This window comes from Elgaria multicarinata, chromosome 6 (assembly GCF_023053635.1).
Source record: "Elgaria multicarinata webbii isolate HBS135686 ecotype San Diego chromosome 6, rElgMul1.1.pri, whole genome shotgun sequence".
Lineage (NCBI taxonomy): Eukaryota > Metazoa > Chordata > Lepidosauria > Squamata > Anguidae > Elgaria > Elgaria multicarinata.
The window spans coordinates 85,100,770-85,118,870 of record NC_086176.1 but is presented as its reverse complement, the minus strand read 5'-3'; the positions used below and the strand labels follow the sequence as shown (position 1 = coordinate 85,118,870).

The 18,101-nt window shown below is 41.3% G+C and overlaps 1 protein-coding gene across 1 annotated transcript in view; it reads right to left on the bottom strand.

Annotated features, from left to right (window-relative positions):
- The window catches only part of PDE8B (phosphodiesterase 8B), a 63,054-nt gene that overhangs the window by 23,439 nt on the left and 21,514 nt on the right, over nucleotides 1-18,101 (bottom strand). The window contains exons 3-9 of the mRNA XM_063127956.1: nucleotides 17,218-17,408; nucleotides 16,181-16,240; nucleotides 15,074-15,131; nucleotides 7,168-7,256; nucleotides 5,511-5,589; nucleotides 5,132-5,272; nucleotides 1,254-1,342 (exon numbers count right to left, since the gene is read on the bottom strand). Of these exons, the coding sequence (XP_062984026.1) occupies nucleotides 1,254-1,342; nucleotides 5,132-5,272; nucleotides 5,511-5,589; nucleotides 7,168-7,256; nucleotides 15,074-15,131; nucleotides 16,181-16,240; nucleotides 17,218-17,408 (707 nt within the window). The remainder of the gene's footprint in view (nucleotides 1-1,253; nucleotides 1,343-5,131; nucleotides 5,273-5,510; nucleotides 5,590-7,167; nucleotides 7,257-15,073; nucleotides 15,132-16,180; nucleotides 16,241-17,217; nucleotides 17,409-18,101) is intronic.

Below are 18,101 nucleotides of genomic sequence, written 5' to 3'. Positions count from 1 at the left end.
TGCAGCATGCATGGGGCAATCCAATGTCTTACCCCTACACCACCACCACCACCAGCCGGGCTGCTTTTCTTCCACAGAAAAAGATGTTGGGAGTTCCAGTTATATAGTTCCCATGTCATGTGTAGTTTTTGACTCTCAGTAAATCCATGGATGACCAGAGATTAGAACCCAAATATACCATGTCCCAATCCAACACTCACTTCACGAGACTACATTGTGCCTTAAGGTTTTTTATACCAGCACTTTTGGTCATTTTCTCTGCACTAGCATTCATGCATATCTGCTTCCTTCTCCCATAAATGTAGGCTTTTCCCCCCTTACACACTCTCCAATAACTTTGATTCACTTTGCTAAAACTGGGGTGGTGGGTGGAGAAGGGCTGTGGCATTCAAGGGGTCCCAGGTTCAATCTTCAACCATCAGGCGTTCTGCGGCTTGCCGTGGTTTGTTCCCCTTTAGTCCTCCAGCTTGTTCCTTGCACATATCCCAGTGTCCTTTGCAGCACAACTCCTCTCATATCCATGTTTCCCTACAGAGGGAAACATTTCCCGCTTCCCACCCTGCTTCCATTGCTCCCCCTTTTCTCTACAATTTTTCCATTTGCAGTCTTTAGAAAAAAAAACCCACCCGTGCTACAGAAGCATGCAGATGGGTTCAGGGCTTTTTTGTAAATGCAAATGACAGAAAAATAATAATTAAAAACCCTGAACCCATTTATGCAATAAATATACCCATACTCCCTCATTATGTACACACAGATACCCATATTCCCACAGTAATTACACCTACCCATCCCAATAGTTCCACCTCATTTAGCTGCTGCTTTCAAAGTTTGGGGGCATGGGAAATATCAAAGCGGGGGAGGAAAGTGACAAATGTGAGTTCAAAACATAATGGAGGATGAAACTGACAAGTGGGAGTTTATTGCCCCCACACACACACATCAGGATCTCTTTTTTTTTTTTTTTTTGCAGTTACTTCGTTAGCAACTTTTTTTCCTGTTTTGGCTGCTTCTCAAGTGTTCAAATAGCTTCATAATTAAAAAACAACAACAATCCCCAGACCTCCATAAGTGCGCAAGTCTGCAGATTCGCCTGTCTGCTATCCAAGGACTGCAGTAGTACAGTCACCTTGTCAATTTCCTTAAAATTACCTACTCACTTTGGCATTTCCTTTGACAGAGAACTCCATGCACAACCATATAAGAGTGAAATCCATTAAAATAAAGTGCATTTTTTTAGTTAACACACTTACCCTCCTTGGCCAGTCACAGGTGTTATTTTCACATGCTGCTGAATACTGTCTCCTGATTTCCTACGTGCATAATAAACTCCTTGCCATTCCTAAACAAGTCAAATGAAAGCAACACTCAAAGATCGAACAATGCAAGGTGGAGAACATTTCATGACATTACAACAGCCTTCCCCAACCTGGCGTCCTCCAGATGTTTTGGCCTACAACTCTCAACATTCCTGACCACTGGCTGTGCTGGCTGGGGGTGATGGGAGTTGAAGTCCAAAACATCTGTATGGCACCAGGTTGGGGAAGGCTGTACTACACCCTCACAGATGTTTCATGTGGGAGAATCATGGGTACATTTCTCTTGAGGAAATAAAACACATTACTGTTCACCTTTCTTCACTGCGAAACAAACCAGTTAGGCCCCTCTTCCACTTCCTGGCCCTGATCCAGAGATACTCCTGGTCCGCATGCAGGACCAAAAACCACTTTAGGAGACTATCCTAGAAATGTACTTGCCACAACCCATCTAAGCGTACAGAGTGACGACTCACCAAGTCTACCTTTGGTGGTAGCAAAGTAACAGTGCTGGCTAGGACAGACACTGATGCCAAGTCAGGTGTTAGCATTGTCCACTTGCTTGGATGATCCAGTAAATGTGAAAATGAAGAAGCCCAGGAAAGAGGCTTTTCTGTAGGGTTGTCATGCAAGAATTCATTAGTATAATAGGGGAAGGCCTGACCTACCATCCCTACAATGCAGGTGCTGGACCACTTAGAAGTAAGGAATAGGGCTTACAGCAAGGATGCAGAACCTAAGGCCTGGGAGCCAAATCCAGCCTTCTAGGGTTCCCCAAAAGGCCATGCCTCTTCCCCAGGCCACACCCCCTTTCCCCCAGCCACCAATCTTTGTGTAGATTACTAGCTTTTGCGCAGTTTTTTTTACCCCATCTAATAAAAGGTTGAAATACCTCTCCTAAGGCTTAGTTATTGGAAGTATGAGCTTTAACATTAATTACGCTGCTATATTTGGCACCGCACCTTTGCCTTTGGATCTGCTCCTTTTGTCTTCAGGGCCCCCGCCACTGGAATGTTGCCCCCCCACCCCCCACTGAGAACTTCTCCAAAATGGAATTTTCAGTCCGCAGACTGAAAAAGGTTCAACATCCATGGCTAGGAAAGTAATGGACTCTCTTACTCATGCAGACAAAAGCCAGCATCTCTCTCTTTAGAAATTAAGCACTGAAATTAAATATTTGGGAATTAAAATTGTTAAAGATTTAGAGGATTTAGAAAAGGAAATTTTATATAAGTTGAAAAAAGATATTATAGATAAAATAGAAAAATATAAAAAGTTAAATTTGTCATGGTTTGGCAGAATAGCTTTAGTTAAAATGAAAATTTTATCTAAGCTTAATTTTGTATTTAGAATGTTACCAATTAAAATATCAGAAAAAGAGATAAAAAGTTGGCAGAATATGGTAAATAATTATTGTAATGGAGGCAGGAAAGCGAGAATAAACAAAAAGTGGTGGTACTTAGCACAGAAGAAAGGAGGATTGGGAATCCCCAATATAAAGGCATATTATACAGCCAATAGGTTAAGACACATAGTAGAAGGAATTATAGGAGTAGGGGAATTAGATTGGTTGGAGGATGGAGCAAGAAAAGATAAAGAGTGGCAATTGGAAAATATATTTTTTAGAGAAGATAGTAAAAAAAGCGGAGAAGAAATAGTAAACCCGCTATTGAAAAAGCATTGGGAAATCTGGCGACTATATAAGAAGGTGTTATTTTCGAAAATATCTCCGTTAACACCGGTGATAATGTTAAGGAATTTTCCAGGGAATTTAAAAGAGAGATTGAACAAAATTTTAATAGAGAAAAAAATAATGAGGTTAAAAGATTGGTTAAGAGAGACGAAAAGAGGAAGGGAAATAGATGAGGTGTTTAAGGGGGAGAATTTAAATTGGTTAAATTGTCGGCAGTTAGAGCAATGGACAAAAAAATGGATAAGAGATAATGGGGAGTGTAGCAAAATGACAAAATTTGAAGATTTGATTTTTAGGAAAGAAATTGAGATAGGAGAAAATAAAAGGATAAAAGGTTTAACAAGTGAAATTTATAGAATATTGGCTGAAAAGGGAGAGATAGGGGGAATGGGGAAGATGGTATGGGAAACTGATTTGAGAGTGCAAATAGGGCAGCAGAGTTGGGAGGGAATATGGCGACAAAGAGTGTTGAGAAATATGTCTGTGAGAATAAAAGAAAATTATTATAAAATTGTTTGGAGGTGGTATCTGACCCAGGTGAGATTAAATAGAATAAATATGACGAATTCAGCAAATTGTTGGAGAGGTTGTGGAGGGAAAGGAACGTATTTACATATGTGGTGGGAATGCGAATGTGTGCAAAAATTGTGGAAAATGGTGTATATTGAAATAAAAAAAATTGTGGGAATAGAGTTGGAAGAGACACCTATGGTAGCATTGCTATCACTATATGGTACTTTAAAGTGTAATAAAGAGATCAAAGAATTAATAACTAATTTGTTGACAGCAGCAAGGTTAATTATAGCTAGGAACTGGAAGGTGCAGGGAAATTATAATATAGAAGAGTGGTATAAGGAAATTTGGGACATAGCTATAAACGATAAATTGACATGTAATATAAGGTTAAGAAAAGGTATAACAAATGTAAATGAATTTGAGGGCATTTGGAAACAGTTCCTAGAATATGTATTCTCTAAGGGGGGTGGAAAATCACCACCGGAAGAAACTATGAGATTCTGGAAGCAAGAATAGATCCCGGAAGGTGGTGGGGAGCATTTATGTTATGTTATGTGATTATGGAAACTAGATAAGTATAATTTGGAATTATAAGCGATGTATGTTTGTTTATTTTATTTTTCTTATGTGGTAATTGTATTATGTAATCAATTATAAAAATAAAGATTATAAAAAAAAAGAAAGAAATTAAGCACTGACTCTATTGCCACTGCCAGCAAACTAGAACCAGAGAACTCATTATTCTGCACCACTTCTTTCAAACAGGGCTGAATCCTGGAATATGGGAAGAAAAGCACCTCTGGCCATGTGCAGAATGTCTTTCTCTGGGCGAAACAGAGTGAGCTAGGCAACAGTAAATGTATTTACTGCTGAAATACTGAAAGAATTTAGGAGGAAAAGCCTGGGGTGGGTGGGGGACACAGCAAGTGCATTTCAAAGAATACATTTTATACCCACTTCTCTCCTTGCCTCAGATAACACAATTCAGCCCCATCTTATATCTTATAAAAGAATACGGTAGTGTAAGGCTTATAACTAGAGATCTACCAGACCGATTTTTGTTTTAAACTGTGCACCAGTTGAACAGTGTAGATGTGCAGAAAACGTTGAAACTTTGAAAAAGTACAAAGCTCATGCTTTAATAGCCGAAAACTATATTTCTGCATCTTGGCCAGGAGCCTGAGGGGGTTGGGGAACTACAGCTCCCATGTAGCTTTGCAGCATGTAGGCAGAAAAACACAAAGGCGGGGACGGACGGAGGGCCTTGGACTCTGCGAGTTGAGCCCGCTCTCGAAGCGGCCATATTGGTGGCAGGGATGGTGGTGGGGTGGAGGCAGCGTCAAATGGTCTGGGATGGCAGCAGAAGAGGAAAAGAAGCGGCCCTAGGAAAAGCTGGGTTTTAAAATGTGGGGGATGAGGGAAAGAGGCCAAGGCCAAAAGACCTTGGTTGCATTGAATGAAAGTAACCTCCATACATCTTCTGCAGGATTGACATAGTGGGAGTCAAGGGACAGTATGTTTCTCCCTTACACTGCTGGCGCCCATGGCAACATGGGCTTTACACTACTAGTTCAGGGACGCAGGTGCAATTTGACTAGTCACCTACTTTTCCTCTTTTGATGCATGTGTTGATCGTATCCAGTAAGTCTGCACGGTTTTTGTCACTTTTTGGAAGCTCGGTAAGCTCCTTTCCTATTAGCTCTCCCTTTTGATAGCCCATCATCTGTTCAAAGGCCGGGTTTACATACTGTAAAACAATGAAACCACGTGAACAACTGAGAAAAGCTTGAACTTAAAAATGCCTTCAGCATGCTTATACTATATCCAGTATCCAGTATGTACATTTCCATTGCAGAAATTCTCACTAACAGATAAACAGGAAAGCAAGAACATAGCACAAACCTATGCATACAGACCACAGAAAGCAATGGTGTTTAATAGATATATAAATAGATTTTCTATAAAAACATGTGCCTTCTCCATACCTGAATTACATGATCTTCACTAGTTATTTCTATAGCTTCATGGCAGTGTTCTAGTGCTGTGAACACTGAATTACAAGCCCTGCAATTAACAAATGATTACATACTGTTAATATCTATAAGTGTACAGGACAGGGTTACATGAATCATACATGTGTAAATATGCAAGATTTGCTATACAAATGTCTTTTCTTAGAAAATGTTGGCTTAATGCATGTTGGATATACTGGTATGCAGAGTAATGTAAAGGGATTTCACTTCCAAAATAAATAGCAACAGCTGTTTACTTCTGGGGGGCAAAAGTCTGGGTGAGTTGGACCCAATACAATTCAGCTCAGTGGAGGCTGTGGCTCCCATTTTGGTGGGACTGTAAATCCACTCCAGGTTTCGGTCAGAACCAGCCAGACCTCAAAAGGAGTTATCTAAGGTCCTAAACCTATTTTGGGGAAGGGGGTTCAGCACTTTGAACAGCTCCTTTAGAGTTCCGGCTGGCTCTGACTGAAATCCAGAGAGTCCCACCGAAATAAGAGCCACCAGCCTCCACTGATTCACCTGCCCAAATGGTTTCCCTTGATGATTAGCAGGTTTGTGCGTTTTCTTGTGAACCCTTAAAACATTTTAAGAACATTTTGAGTAATAATCAATTTGCATGTTTTTATTTCCATTAAAGCTTTTCTTTAAAGAAAAACAGCGTATCTATCAATATCTATGGAGGGAGACTGATGCAGGATGTATTCATGGGGTGGAACACAGCAAGCTTAAATTTCTCCTGCCCTCTATTCTTCACAGCAAATACCCACCTCTGGCCATTTTATCTTATTTTCTAACCCAGACAGGTTAGAAAGAAAGAAAAAGAGGAGGCATTTGCAAATGAGTGAAGGGTTAAGTGACCTTCCTCTGTGAATTCCTGCCAGACTCCCCAATTCCTGTTATAATGACAAATGTGGGTTTGAGAACATGCATTTGCTGAGATAAAGCCTAATTTCACCCACAGATGCTTGTTCAACACAATATGCTCTACTTAGATCAGGTGTGGGAGAACTCTTACAACCCGAGAGTCAAATTCGATTTCGGAGAAGCTCTTGGTGGGTGGGGTCAAAGGCAAAAGCAGTGGGACTAAAAATACAAAAATTAATAGCGTATTGTGTCTTAAAGCTCCTACTGCCAGTAACTAAAGCTCAGGAGAGGCCTTCCCACCTTTTAGAATGGAGGAAAAATCTGCACCAACAGCAGGAAACCATCAAATGATGGGTAGTTTGGAGGAAACGGGTGAATAGGTAATGATTCAGAAAAACTAGAGTCCAACATAGGACAGGGTATAAGGAGTATGAATGGGACAAGGAAGTGGAAGCAAGGAGTGGAGGGGGACACACACAAGTGAGTTCCAGTGGGAAGCGCCCCACCCCCTAAACTTTATTCCTGTAAGACAGTTATTTATTTACTCGTCCTCCCTAAATCCTGAAACTAAGCTTATTTGGGCAATGACCCATCTACAATCCTAGCTTCAAGTCTCGGAAAAGCTATTGTGCGCCCATGAGCCTGAGGCCAATGTATAAGCACCACTGATAAAAGCATCTGTGTAGAATTACTTGAATACCTCATGATGAATCCAGTGCTTCCCTTAAGGGGAGGAACAATCTTTGCATGTCTGTTTACGTACCGTAGCTTGAACTGTGATCGTACCTCACCATGTTCTATTTGAATCAGTTCATTATAACAAGCAATGATGCTGCTATTCTCCAAATATCTCTGGGGAAAGGGAAATCAAAATAAAATGGAGAAGTAGATGTAATTGGTTTTCATAACTGATTTATACAGTTAAGTTACCATGCTATGCTTATGAACATCACAGTGAACATATGAAACTGCCTTAGTCCATCTGGCCCAGTACTGTCTACCTCTGAGGAAGCTCTAGAGCAGAGGTGGGCAATCTGAGGGCCTTGGCCTAAATTTGAAAACCCTCTCCAAGCGGTCATTTCAGACTTCTGACAAGAGCAATCTCAGTGGAGGCTGGTGGCTCCAATGCCAGTGGGGTGGTCAATCCACTCCAGGTTTTAGGCAGAACTCTAAAGGAGCTATCCAAGGTGCTCCCTTATAATTCTGATTGGTTCCAACTGAAACCTGGAGTGGATTCACCATCCTACTGACATCAGAGCCACTAGCCTCCATCGGTGTCATCTGGGAATCTGTTGTCTGCTCTGGGCCATGGCTTAGACAAGGAATATGTCATGGGGAAGGCAGACGGATCACAGCTGGGACTTGAGTTGATTTCAGTACCATGGACAGCAGTCCTGGAGCTATATAATACCGAGAACTTACTCCAGCACTGGCTGGGAGCATCTGGATTTACAAGAAGTTGCAGACCGGGGTGGGGGATGGGAATATAGCAGCCTCTCCCATGCTCCCATTTCCCTCCTTAAATTAGACCCACAATCCCCACATTACTGGGAAAGACCCCACATTTAAAGAGACAGGTCTATCACCATCCAGTCTAGTATAACCCTCAGAAAACCAAACTTTATACTGACATATAAATGATGTTTATTAGAACATTGGATAATTGGAAATATGCATAATATGAATTCCAGGTCTGTTCATATTTCAACAAAAGAATGTCTATGAAATACTTAACACTCAAAAGCAGAGTATTACCATATTATGCCGTTAATAACGAGCAAACGGACCTGGCTTTGCAGGGGTTGGAATAGCCCTTAATTTGATACAGAAAAGCCTTCATGCAAAGTTATGCAGCTGTCAGAGTTGGGTACACTGTGCCCAATTCATTTGAATGAAGGCACAGCCTTTGGTAGTCCTAGGCACAGGCCTTGCTATGGTGCATCCATATGGCCCACTGGGGGACAGGTCTGTCAATTCCATTACCTTAAAGGCCACTGCCCCATAGCAGTGGGGAAGAACCCACTGTACAACTCTTTCCCTCACACTATTCCTTCTGGATTCAAACTGTATCAACTGCAAATCCGTTGCACTGATTGGGGAAGTCTGCCACCTAGTGAACTGAGATGGTACTGCAGGCTGCACACACATGGACATATTTACATTAATTGAAATGAATCAGTTTTGAAAGCCCAAATAATTCCAAGGTGAAACACCCTTCCCACACCCCGGCCAGGGTCCTCTTAGCATGCATGCCATTTTCAGGTGTCTAGGTTTCATGGTTTCTGGTGCTATGGTACTGATAGTCAGATAGACAAACAGACAGACACATCCTGTTTTATTATTATAGGTAATAATTTCTTTGGTGGTTTTGCAGACTACAAACAGGGCCAGCTCAACTTTTACTCTTCTCATTGCCTGCCCCACTTGACAAAACTGGATACCCCCAGCCATATCCCAATTTGTTTCTTGGAGCTGTACAGCACAACTCACAGCTCTCAAGAGGAAACCACAACGTCTTCAGTCTACCATTCTTGCTCAACTGCTTTGTTCTAAGTTTCAGGGGAAATGGCTGAGAGAGAAGTGGAGCAATCTGAAAATTTCCTCCCACCCCCTCTTTAGGAGGCTGTACAAGTTGGCGCACAGCCCATGAAAAAAACAAAATCAGCTCCATCCCTTTCCTTGCATTTACCTTCCAACAGGGAGATTTACGGTGGCTCTGTGCCCTCTGTGGAAGTGTGAAAATTGGGTCACTTTTGGTTTAATAAATTCCAATAAGCATAAATTCAGCACATTTCTCTGGCCCTTTGGAAAAGCTCTCATGCAATACAATTGTGAATGAGCATCAGTACAATTCAGTACAATTCTAATATCCCCACTGTAACTAGTGGGGATATTAGAAGCCTTTAAGATGTAATATGCAAGAAGGTAGAAGGGTCAGCTATTGCAGAGATCTGTAGCAGCACAATCTTAACATTACACTATACTATTGAGATGGCCTTTCCTCCCCCATAATTACCTTTTGGGATAAGGGGAATTGATAGCTTTATGTCTGGGGAAAACAGACACAAATGGAGAAAAGAGATGTGCTGGTTTTGTTCTGAAAGCCCCTCCCCCACGAAAGACTATATGAATAATCCCTAAAATTGCTCAGCATGATAAAGCATTCAACCTCAAAATCAATTAGTAATAAACAGTGATATTAAAAGATTTGCAGTGGGCGGGAGACCTCAGCCTCCGCTCTACTTGTCTCAGGCATATAGCAACTGCTCAAGGTCACATAAAAGATCACTATGTACAAATATGGAAATGGGGAGAAAAACATTTTTATACAGTACAGGAGCCACAATAATTATGGTTGCCTGATATCCACTGGATCCATTCTGTTCCATTGACGATTCTAGATTTTAGTCAGTGAAATTGTAGCTGTGGTTAATATACTGTTAGTCAACTGAAGATCTGAAAAAGAAATCCCCTTTCAAGCGCACACACAGACTTTGATGGCAATCTCAGCAGAGGATATTTTCTGATGTTACTCGCCCTATTCAAGAACAAACAGTTCTGGGGTCAGCAAACAAACCTTTGAAGAAACCTCAAAGGCTCACCATGAAAGAAATACAACTGTAAGCGTGTGCGACGCCGTCTCTTCCTTTCCCCCCAGCTCCCCTGAAAAAGTAGCAATGTTAGTGTCATAATTCAAACCTCTAGTTTTCACTCAGGTTTTTTAAATCCCTTTGACAGGTTTTTAATATATTGGTTATTGGTGTTCTGCATCTTAAAAAGGGTATGCTAATACCTTCATAAGGGAGCGCTGCGCATCATGTGAGACACCTAATCAGGAATGTTCTGTTCCCATTTCATCTCTGGGACCTGCTACTCAGGGATTTACTTGCCCTTAAGCAATTGTAGCTCTGGAAGGCACATCTCCCTATTCTGCTGCAAGTGAACACACTTTAATTACAAGCGCATCTGCATGACATTTGCTTTAAGGGCTAGATAGGCATCAGACAGTGCCTGCAGTCTCTGCAGTCTGCAGGAGCAGATGCTTCTGCCCAGGTTGTTCCCCTGCCAGCCCACGTGGCTCATAAGGACCACTGTAGGATTAGGGCGGCCTGTGCCATATTGCTGAAGAAAGCTGATTCTGTGGTCAGTGCAGGGGAATCCAACGGGAAGAGAGCCCCACCCTTTCCAGCAACACTTACTGAGCTTCTACTTAAGCACATAAGAAGAGCCCTGCTGGATCAGACCAAGGGTCCATCTAGTCTAACACTCTGTTCACACAGTGGCCAACCAGCTGTTGACCAGGGACCCACAAGCAGGACACAGTGCAATAGCACCCTCCCACCCATGTTCTCCAGCTACTGGCGTATATAGCCTTATAGCCAATGATACCGGAGGTAGCATATAATCATCAGTACTAGTAGTATTGGGTGCGTTCAGATGACACATTAGCCAACCCTGCCCTTATAGCCTATTTGCATGTCACACTTGGATATACCGTAAGAGCAGAATTGGCTATTGCTCTCCCCGCTCTCTCTCTGCCCTCCACACCGAATGGCAGAGAGTGGGGGAGAGAAGCTAATCCACCTCCTTTTTGCTGCAGCCACTGCAGCCTTGTTGCTGTGGCCACTGCAGCCCGAACCAGCGGACATCGCGCCACATCCTTCCCCCACATAGGCTCCCCTGCCTCCTTGTTGCTGTGGCGGTGCCTGTGGCATGTGTACCTCCGTGTCTGCCGCAGTCAGAACTGGCAGAGATCTGTCTGCCGATTCAGGCTGTGGCAGCTGTGGAGGGACATGAGTTGCGCGTGCTGTGGGCACCGCCACAGCAACAAGGAGGCAGGGGAGCCTCCACCGGGGAAGGATGTGGCACGAACTCATTTCCTGACACAGTATGAGATCGTGCCATGTCGCTGGCTCCTTCCCCATTTGTTTCAACACTGAGGACGGAGAGAGCTGATGCTGACTGCTCACTCCAGCCTCGGCATCAAAAGTAATGGGCAAGGATGCGATGCGGTGGGATACCATCCCCGGTCCAGGAATGGCATCCCTCCGCAACATGTCCTGCCCCATTTGTTTTGATGTGGAGGCCAGAGGAATGGCATCCCTCCGATGTCACGGTCATCCAACTCTGACCTTGACATCGAAACTAATGGGCCTGTCCTGGGAAGCACGTGGGGTGCCATGGATCCCGCTTCCCAGGAGTGGGGTGGAGTGGAAGAGCAAACAAGCGAAAGGGAGATTTCATCAGTATAGCATGATACCACAAACCCATGTGAAAGGGGCCAATAGCTTGACACACTAATGAAACAAAGCTAGAAATCACAGAGACAAACCAGGGGGCAGAAGTAGGTGTGATGGAGCCCTATGTCTAGGTAATGTACAAACTGGAGGGGGAGGGGAGGGAGGCAGAGAACCATGCTTGCAGTTTCCTGATCTAATAAAACAACATAAAACTTGAATGAATGAATGAATGAAAGAAAGAAAAGTTCTAGAAGTTAGAGATGGAGTCAAGATTTTTCTTTTTCTTTTTTAAAGGAGAGGGTAACTGAAGCACTGGGTGCTTCCAGATGGAGGGCTTCTAGCACTACCAGTCAAGAGACACCATACAGGTATTCCATCTTTCCCTCCTTAATGGATTTTTGTGTGTGTTAAGAAAAAAGATGGGAAAACACAAAGAGGCTAACAAATGAAAGATGTTATCTGGAGCCCTGTAAAATTCCATGTCTGAGTCAAGGCGTTTGCACAATAAAAGCCTTGTCTGGAAACACACATTTGTCTTTTGTTTATTTGTTTTAACACTGGGAGGAACTTAACTGAACAAAGATTTGGACCGACTAAATAAAAAAGGTGGAGATCAGAAACAACATAAATATGCAGTGCAATCTGTCTGCATCATATATCAAACACGAGTGCTGTTTCTCCATGTTTTATTTATTTAAAAAAGCAACTTTCTAAAACCATTTCTCAAGTATGAACAGATGCTTCTTATAGAACAATGGTTCCCAAAGTGGGCGGTATTGCCCCCTTGGGGGCGGTGGGATTGCATAGGGGGGCGTTAAGAGCAGCAGGGGGGTGCTCGAGGTGGTCTTTTCTGAGAAGCGCCTCTCCAGAAGGTCTTAAAACCCAGGGATACTTTTATGGGAGAAGGTAGTTTGGTCCTAAGCCATAAAGGGGAAGAATCCACACATGTATTAATACTATTTAAGAAGAGTCCTTTTAACGGTGAATTGAAATATTTCAAAAGCACCAAAACACTAATGAAGAGACATACCCTGCTTGGTGTGCCCCGCCACACCGGCTGCAAAACAGAGGCGTTCACTCTCTTTTCCCTCCCTCGGCAAGCCTACGGCGGGTGCTTTGGAATAAATATTCCATTAATTGTTACTGTTTTGAATTTTATTGTTATTATCTTCCTTAGTGGGTCATTGAAAACCGCTATTCTGAATAATGATTTTTATAGTGTAGGGTAGGGGGCGCTGGGCATGAGTTTGTGGAACCAAGGGGGCGGTTACCTGAAAAAGTTTGGGAACCACTGTTATAGAACCTGGGCAGCTGCTACTGGAGGCATAGGCTTCTTCCTGAACCTATACCCAGTCCCTTTTTTTATTTACATAGTGATCCTGAAGGCAAAGTGCCAGCCAGAACAGCCCTGTTCTGATCTGTACTGACTACCCTGCACCAGCAAGGACAGAGGATCAAGCAGTTATAGAGCCTGTGTGGTGTTATAGTTAGAGCGTTGGGCTGGAACTCAGAACATCCAAGTTCTAGTCCCCAGTTGGTCATGAAACTCTCTCAGTGATTTTTGGCCTGTCACTGACTCTCAGTCTAGTCTACCTCACAGGCTTGTTGTGAGGATAAAATGAAGACAAAGAGTACCATATAAACCAAAACCACCTTAGGTTCCTTGCAAGAGAAGAAAAAGTGGGATATAAATGTAATAATAAATAAATAAAACACATTATTTTTAATGACACCAATAGAGAACCCTAATTTTGAAAGAAAACACATCTTTCTTGGCATTTGTCACAGCAAATCATGGCCAGGCTTGCAGAAATGTATTTGCCTGTATCCTTTCACCTCTTGAAACAACAGTCAGGAGTAGTCAATAATACGTTTTCCTTCACTTCTCTGCTTCCTTCTCAGATATTTTGAGTTAAAATGCGGAGGAGCTGGGGGATGTAAACAAAATATTACATGCAGAGGAGCTGGCATGTAAACAAAAATATGTGGCTGATAACATGAACAATTAATCAGTAAGAGAAAATAGCTACAGAAGATAGATAAATTGCTTGTTGATCTCTACTCAAATACCTCCATGCGGGTAAGAGTAGGTAGAGGTGGACAATTATCCAATGAAATAGAAACATCGTTAGGGGTTAGACAAGGTTGCTTGCTAGCTCCAACTCTATTTAATATATCTGTAAATAATATCATTGGTGAATTAGTAAATTAACAGAATTTCCCTGTGGCAGTAGGTTCAAGAAAATTGAACATTTTATTATACGCAGACAATATGGTATTATTATCAGAAAACCTAGTGGGTATGCGAAGATCACTCAAAGCATTTGGTGAGATTTGTAGGAAGGAATTACTAACCATTAACTATCAGAAGACAAAAGTAATGGTTTTGGGGAGAAGCCCACAAATACATAAATGGACATTAAATGGACACCGTCTGGAACAAACAAATCAATTTAACTACTTAGGTATATTTTTTAAACAAAATGGTTCATGGACTAATCATATGGAGGCAATAAAATTGAAAGCAAATAGATCAATGCAGACAGTGTTAAAATTCGCCAGAATAAAAGGAGGACAAATGATAGCCCCAGCATGTAAAGTGTTTGCGACAAAGGTTTTGCTGCAGTTATTCTATGGGGCAGAAATTTGGGCCAACGATAATATAAAGCAACTTGAGGTGGTCCAAAATAAATTCCTACAGATATTGTTGGGTCTTCCCCCGACACACCCATTACATGTTATATGAGGGCGGAAGTTGGGATGCTCCCAATAGAGTACGCCATCTGGAGGAACATGTTTTTTTATTACCTCAAAATGAAAACATCAACAAATAATCTAGTTAAGCTGGTGGTGAAAGATCAGAAAAAATACTCCTCACATGGCAACTGGATAGAAAGGTGTGAAGCCAAGCTAAGACAATTCGGAATAGATCCTAAAACGATATTAGAAGGAAATATAAACCAACAACGCATAGCGATTAGACAAACACTGAGGAATTATTTCGGTAAGCTTGATATTAATGCAATTAAAGCTTCCAAATTCTCCAATATTTATCCTTTCATAAAATTAAAGCATAGAGAAGAAAAATATCTAATTGAAATTACGAATCCAGTCTTGCGTAAAGCTCCTACAAGCCTGAGAATGCAGACCATGCAGACGAATTTTAGAGAAGGAAGATTTAATAATATACCCAGAGATCAAAGAATTTGCTGTTGTGGAGAACAAGAGGTGGAGGACTCTGTTCACTATATATTATACTGCAGATTATACAATAGCCCTAGAAATAAATATTTAGCTAGGTATTTGGCCCCTATGGTGCATTTAACAGACCAAGCAAAATTAGGCTACCTAATAACGGCAGAGAAAATAATAAAATTTGTAGTTGTATTTGTTGATCACTTAAAGAAAGTTAGAATAACTTCTACATACCCTATTAAAACCAGCATGGAGAAAGGGGAGGACAGAGGCTTCTTCTTGGCCAGCAGACCTACAGAAATGCAGAAAATCTTGTCACCTAGGAGACCTGAAACATTCTGATACCTCAAAGACTCATGCTTCTTGAAAATAATGAATAATAAAGCGTACTATATGTATTTATTGTAACTTCTTCAGTTTTCCAGTTAATATCAATATTACAGATGTAGCATTTTCTTATTTATTATGTATTGTCAACATTAGCTCGGCGAGAGCCAGGGGTGTGTGGTAGCAAGAGTGTTGGACTGGGAGTTGGGAGATCCAGGTTTTAATCCCCACTCAGCCATGGTAACTCACTGGGTGTCTTTGGGCCAGTCACAGACTCTCAGCCCAACCTTGGACGAAAAAAAGGCGGAATTTAAATGTAATAAATAAATAAGATTAAAAAATCTAGGTTGCACACTGTACATTGGCTAAAGAGTTGAACTCAACACTGCCTTTTAAGGCCACAAGCTTTGCTTTTACTGCATTTTGGCCCAAGTAAGTACTGCTGCAAGCCTTTTCAGTGACAGCACTACGTGACAGCATGTCAGCCTTCCCCAACCCGGAACCCTCCGGATGTGGTGGGATACAACTCCCATCATCCGCAGCCAGTAGGCCATTGGCCATGATGGCTAGGTATGATGGGAGTTGTAGTCCAACACATAGAGAGCACCAGGTTGGGAAAGTTTTCCTTATGTACCGGGATTTTGGGGCACAAATAAACTTTCAATCATGGGTAGACCAACCACATTTTGAAGTGAATGAATCTTCCCAATATATAGATTGACTGTAAGATTTTCATGAGAGACTTCTATTTATTCCCTATAATTAAAATATCATATTATTATGCTCTTCAGGACTGATTAACTCTTCAGAACTGTTAAAATAATTTAGAAAGTAGAGATTAGATAACACTAAAAAAATCTACATTATAATGGAATCTTACTCCACAGCAGCTAAGATTGCCATGTTTATGGATGCTAAGTCTAACCTTTGCTAACATACTTTATTCATTGGCTAACCACATCCATTTACAGAAAAAAATATTAGCAGGAAAACATACTTTCTAAAAATACTTACATTTGTGGAATGACGGCTAGTATTACAGTATGTTCGGCAGGCTTTGTATCACGGATTGACCTGAAATGAGCAAATTCCATGTCATTTCTGATTAAGTGATTTTCAACTACAGAAATTATCAAGCCCAACACCACATTGTAACATATGTGTATTATCCCATATGTATACATGTAGGAGAACTGCACACCCAGAAAACATTGTTGCTTTCTTTATATCAGTTATTATGGCTGAAGAGACAAGCCACTTTTAAATCAAAGGAGTGTCTTGTCTCTTCAGCAGTTAGAACAAATGACCCTATGACTATCCATGTGCTTCTCTCCTGGGTAGCGCATACATAAATTGTTGTCGAATCCTGGCTTTTAAATCACAATCTGGAAAAGTACAGCAAATAGAATTTGTAACTTTTAAAAACTGAGATAAAGGAGGAAGAAATTATTAGTTTCACTCCTGTTTATACCTAAATTTGATTTTTACCTATTTCTTTATGGATGAACTTTGGAGGATGATTGATTGCTCTATCATGTAAGTAGCGGCAATCTGCATCCACTTGCCCCTATACTAGCTCAAGCAGAGTGTTACTAAGCCACCTCTGAGTTTAGTTGCTTATAATTCTTAGCAGCCTCAGCAAAATACTGGGTTTGGTTTGTAGAGAACCAACTCCCAGTTTTCAATTTATTCTTATTGTTACACACCTTGCTCTCACTGAGGTGATAAATTCTGTCTGAGGTGTACGACATCAGATTGCTGGAAGGAGATCCAGTGATTAGGTGCTCTTCCATCCAAAAACTCATTCCACATAGGAAACTAGATGTCAGGGAGAAGGGTTCTAGCATAACATTCTCCTTGACATCTAGCTTTCTGTAAGCAGGGATGTGTTTATTTATTTCGTATGAAAGAGCATTCTGTCATATGAACTGCCTATCTGCAATCAAATGGCACAAATTTACTACCTATAAGGAAAATAAGATGGACATGGTAATATTGTACTTTGTGTGTGTGCTACAAGGTTCATATAAAATACAAAGATAATTAATTACCTACAGATGGCTTCTGCATCAAAGTATCTGGAGTTTCGATGATCTATAACAATTATTTCGTGGTGTTTATCAAGAAAGCATTCAAGTGCTGATTCTGGTGTCCGAGCAATGCTACACCGATATCCAGCTCTGTCACAGGCCCACCAGAACCCATCAGTCTGTTTGTCTTCTTTCGCAAAGATCAATAACACCTATAAAACACAGAAGACAGTCTAACAATACACTTAAAGCATCTTCTTCACTACTGGCTTCAACCTAATAATGTTTAGTATTAAAATATTGCACTGACTGTTTTAAAAACTACATCCCCACCCCCACACCTCTCAAAAGATAGCAGAATTTAAAACAGTCTTTTGAATGGCAGTATGATGTAAGTTTATTTAATTAAAAGCAAAAGTAGTATTTCTCAAATTTGGAAAGAGACTCGGAAAGAGACTTTGGATGAGCCTACTGGCAGTAAATTATGGGGCAAAAGCAATCAGACCAATTTCAATGTTGTAGGAGTTAATACTGTGAGACATGCCACCCCTCTCCCAGAGTATAACACAAGTATTGCCCAAATAGCTATGTTTAATTTTTTGTGGGATTTCTGCTTCCAGGAGATGTCTTCTGGGCATCTCGAAAGGATTCTGTGCCTCAAAATGCCCCATTATTTCTCTTTTCTTTGGATCTGCCTATTTCTAGGCAATGACGAAAGTGAGCACTGCTTTTGGATGTGCTGAATCAGAAACTGCTGCTGTTAATAATTCATACTTTTTAATGAGATTTCTTTAGGAAAGGAAAATATTTGTCCGCTTTATAACATTTATTAGTTTTCAGATTTTATAGCCAGGAGCATAGGTCATCGAACTGCTCTGTTTTGCAATTCAGCATAGCAATCCATC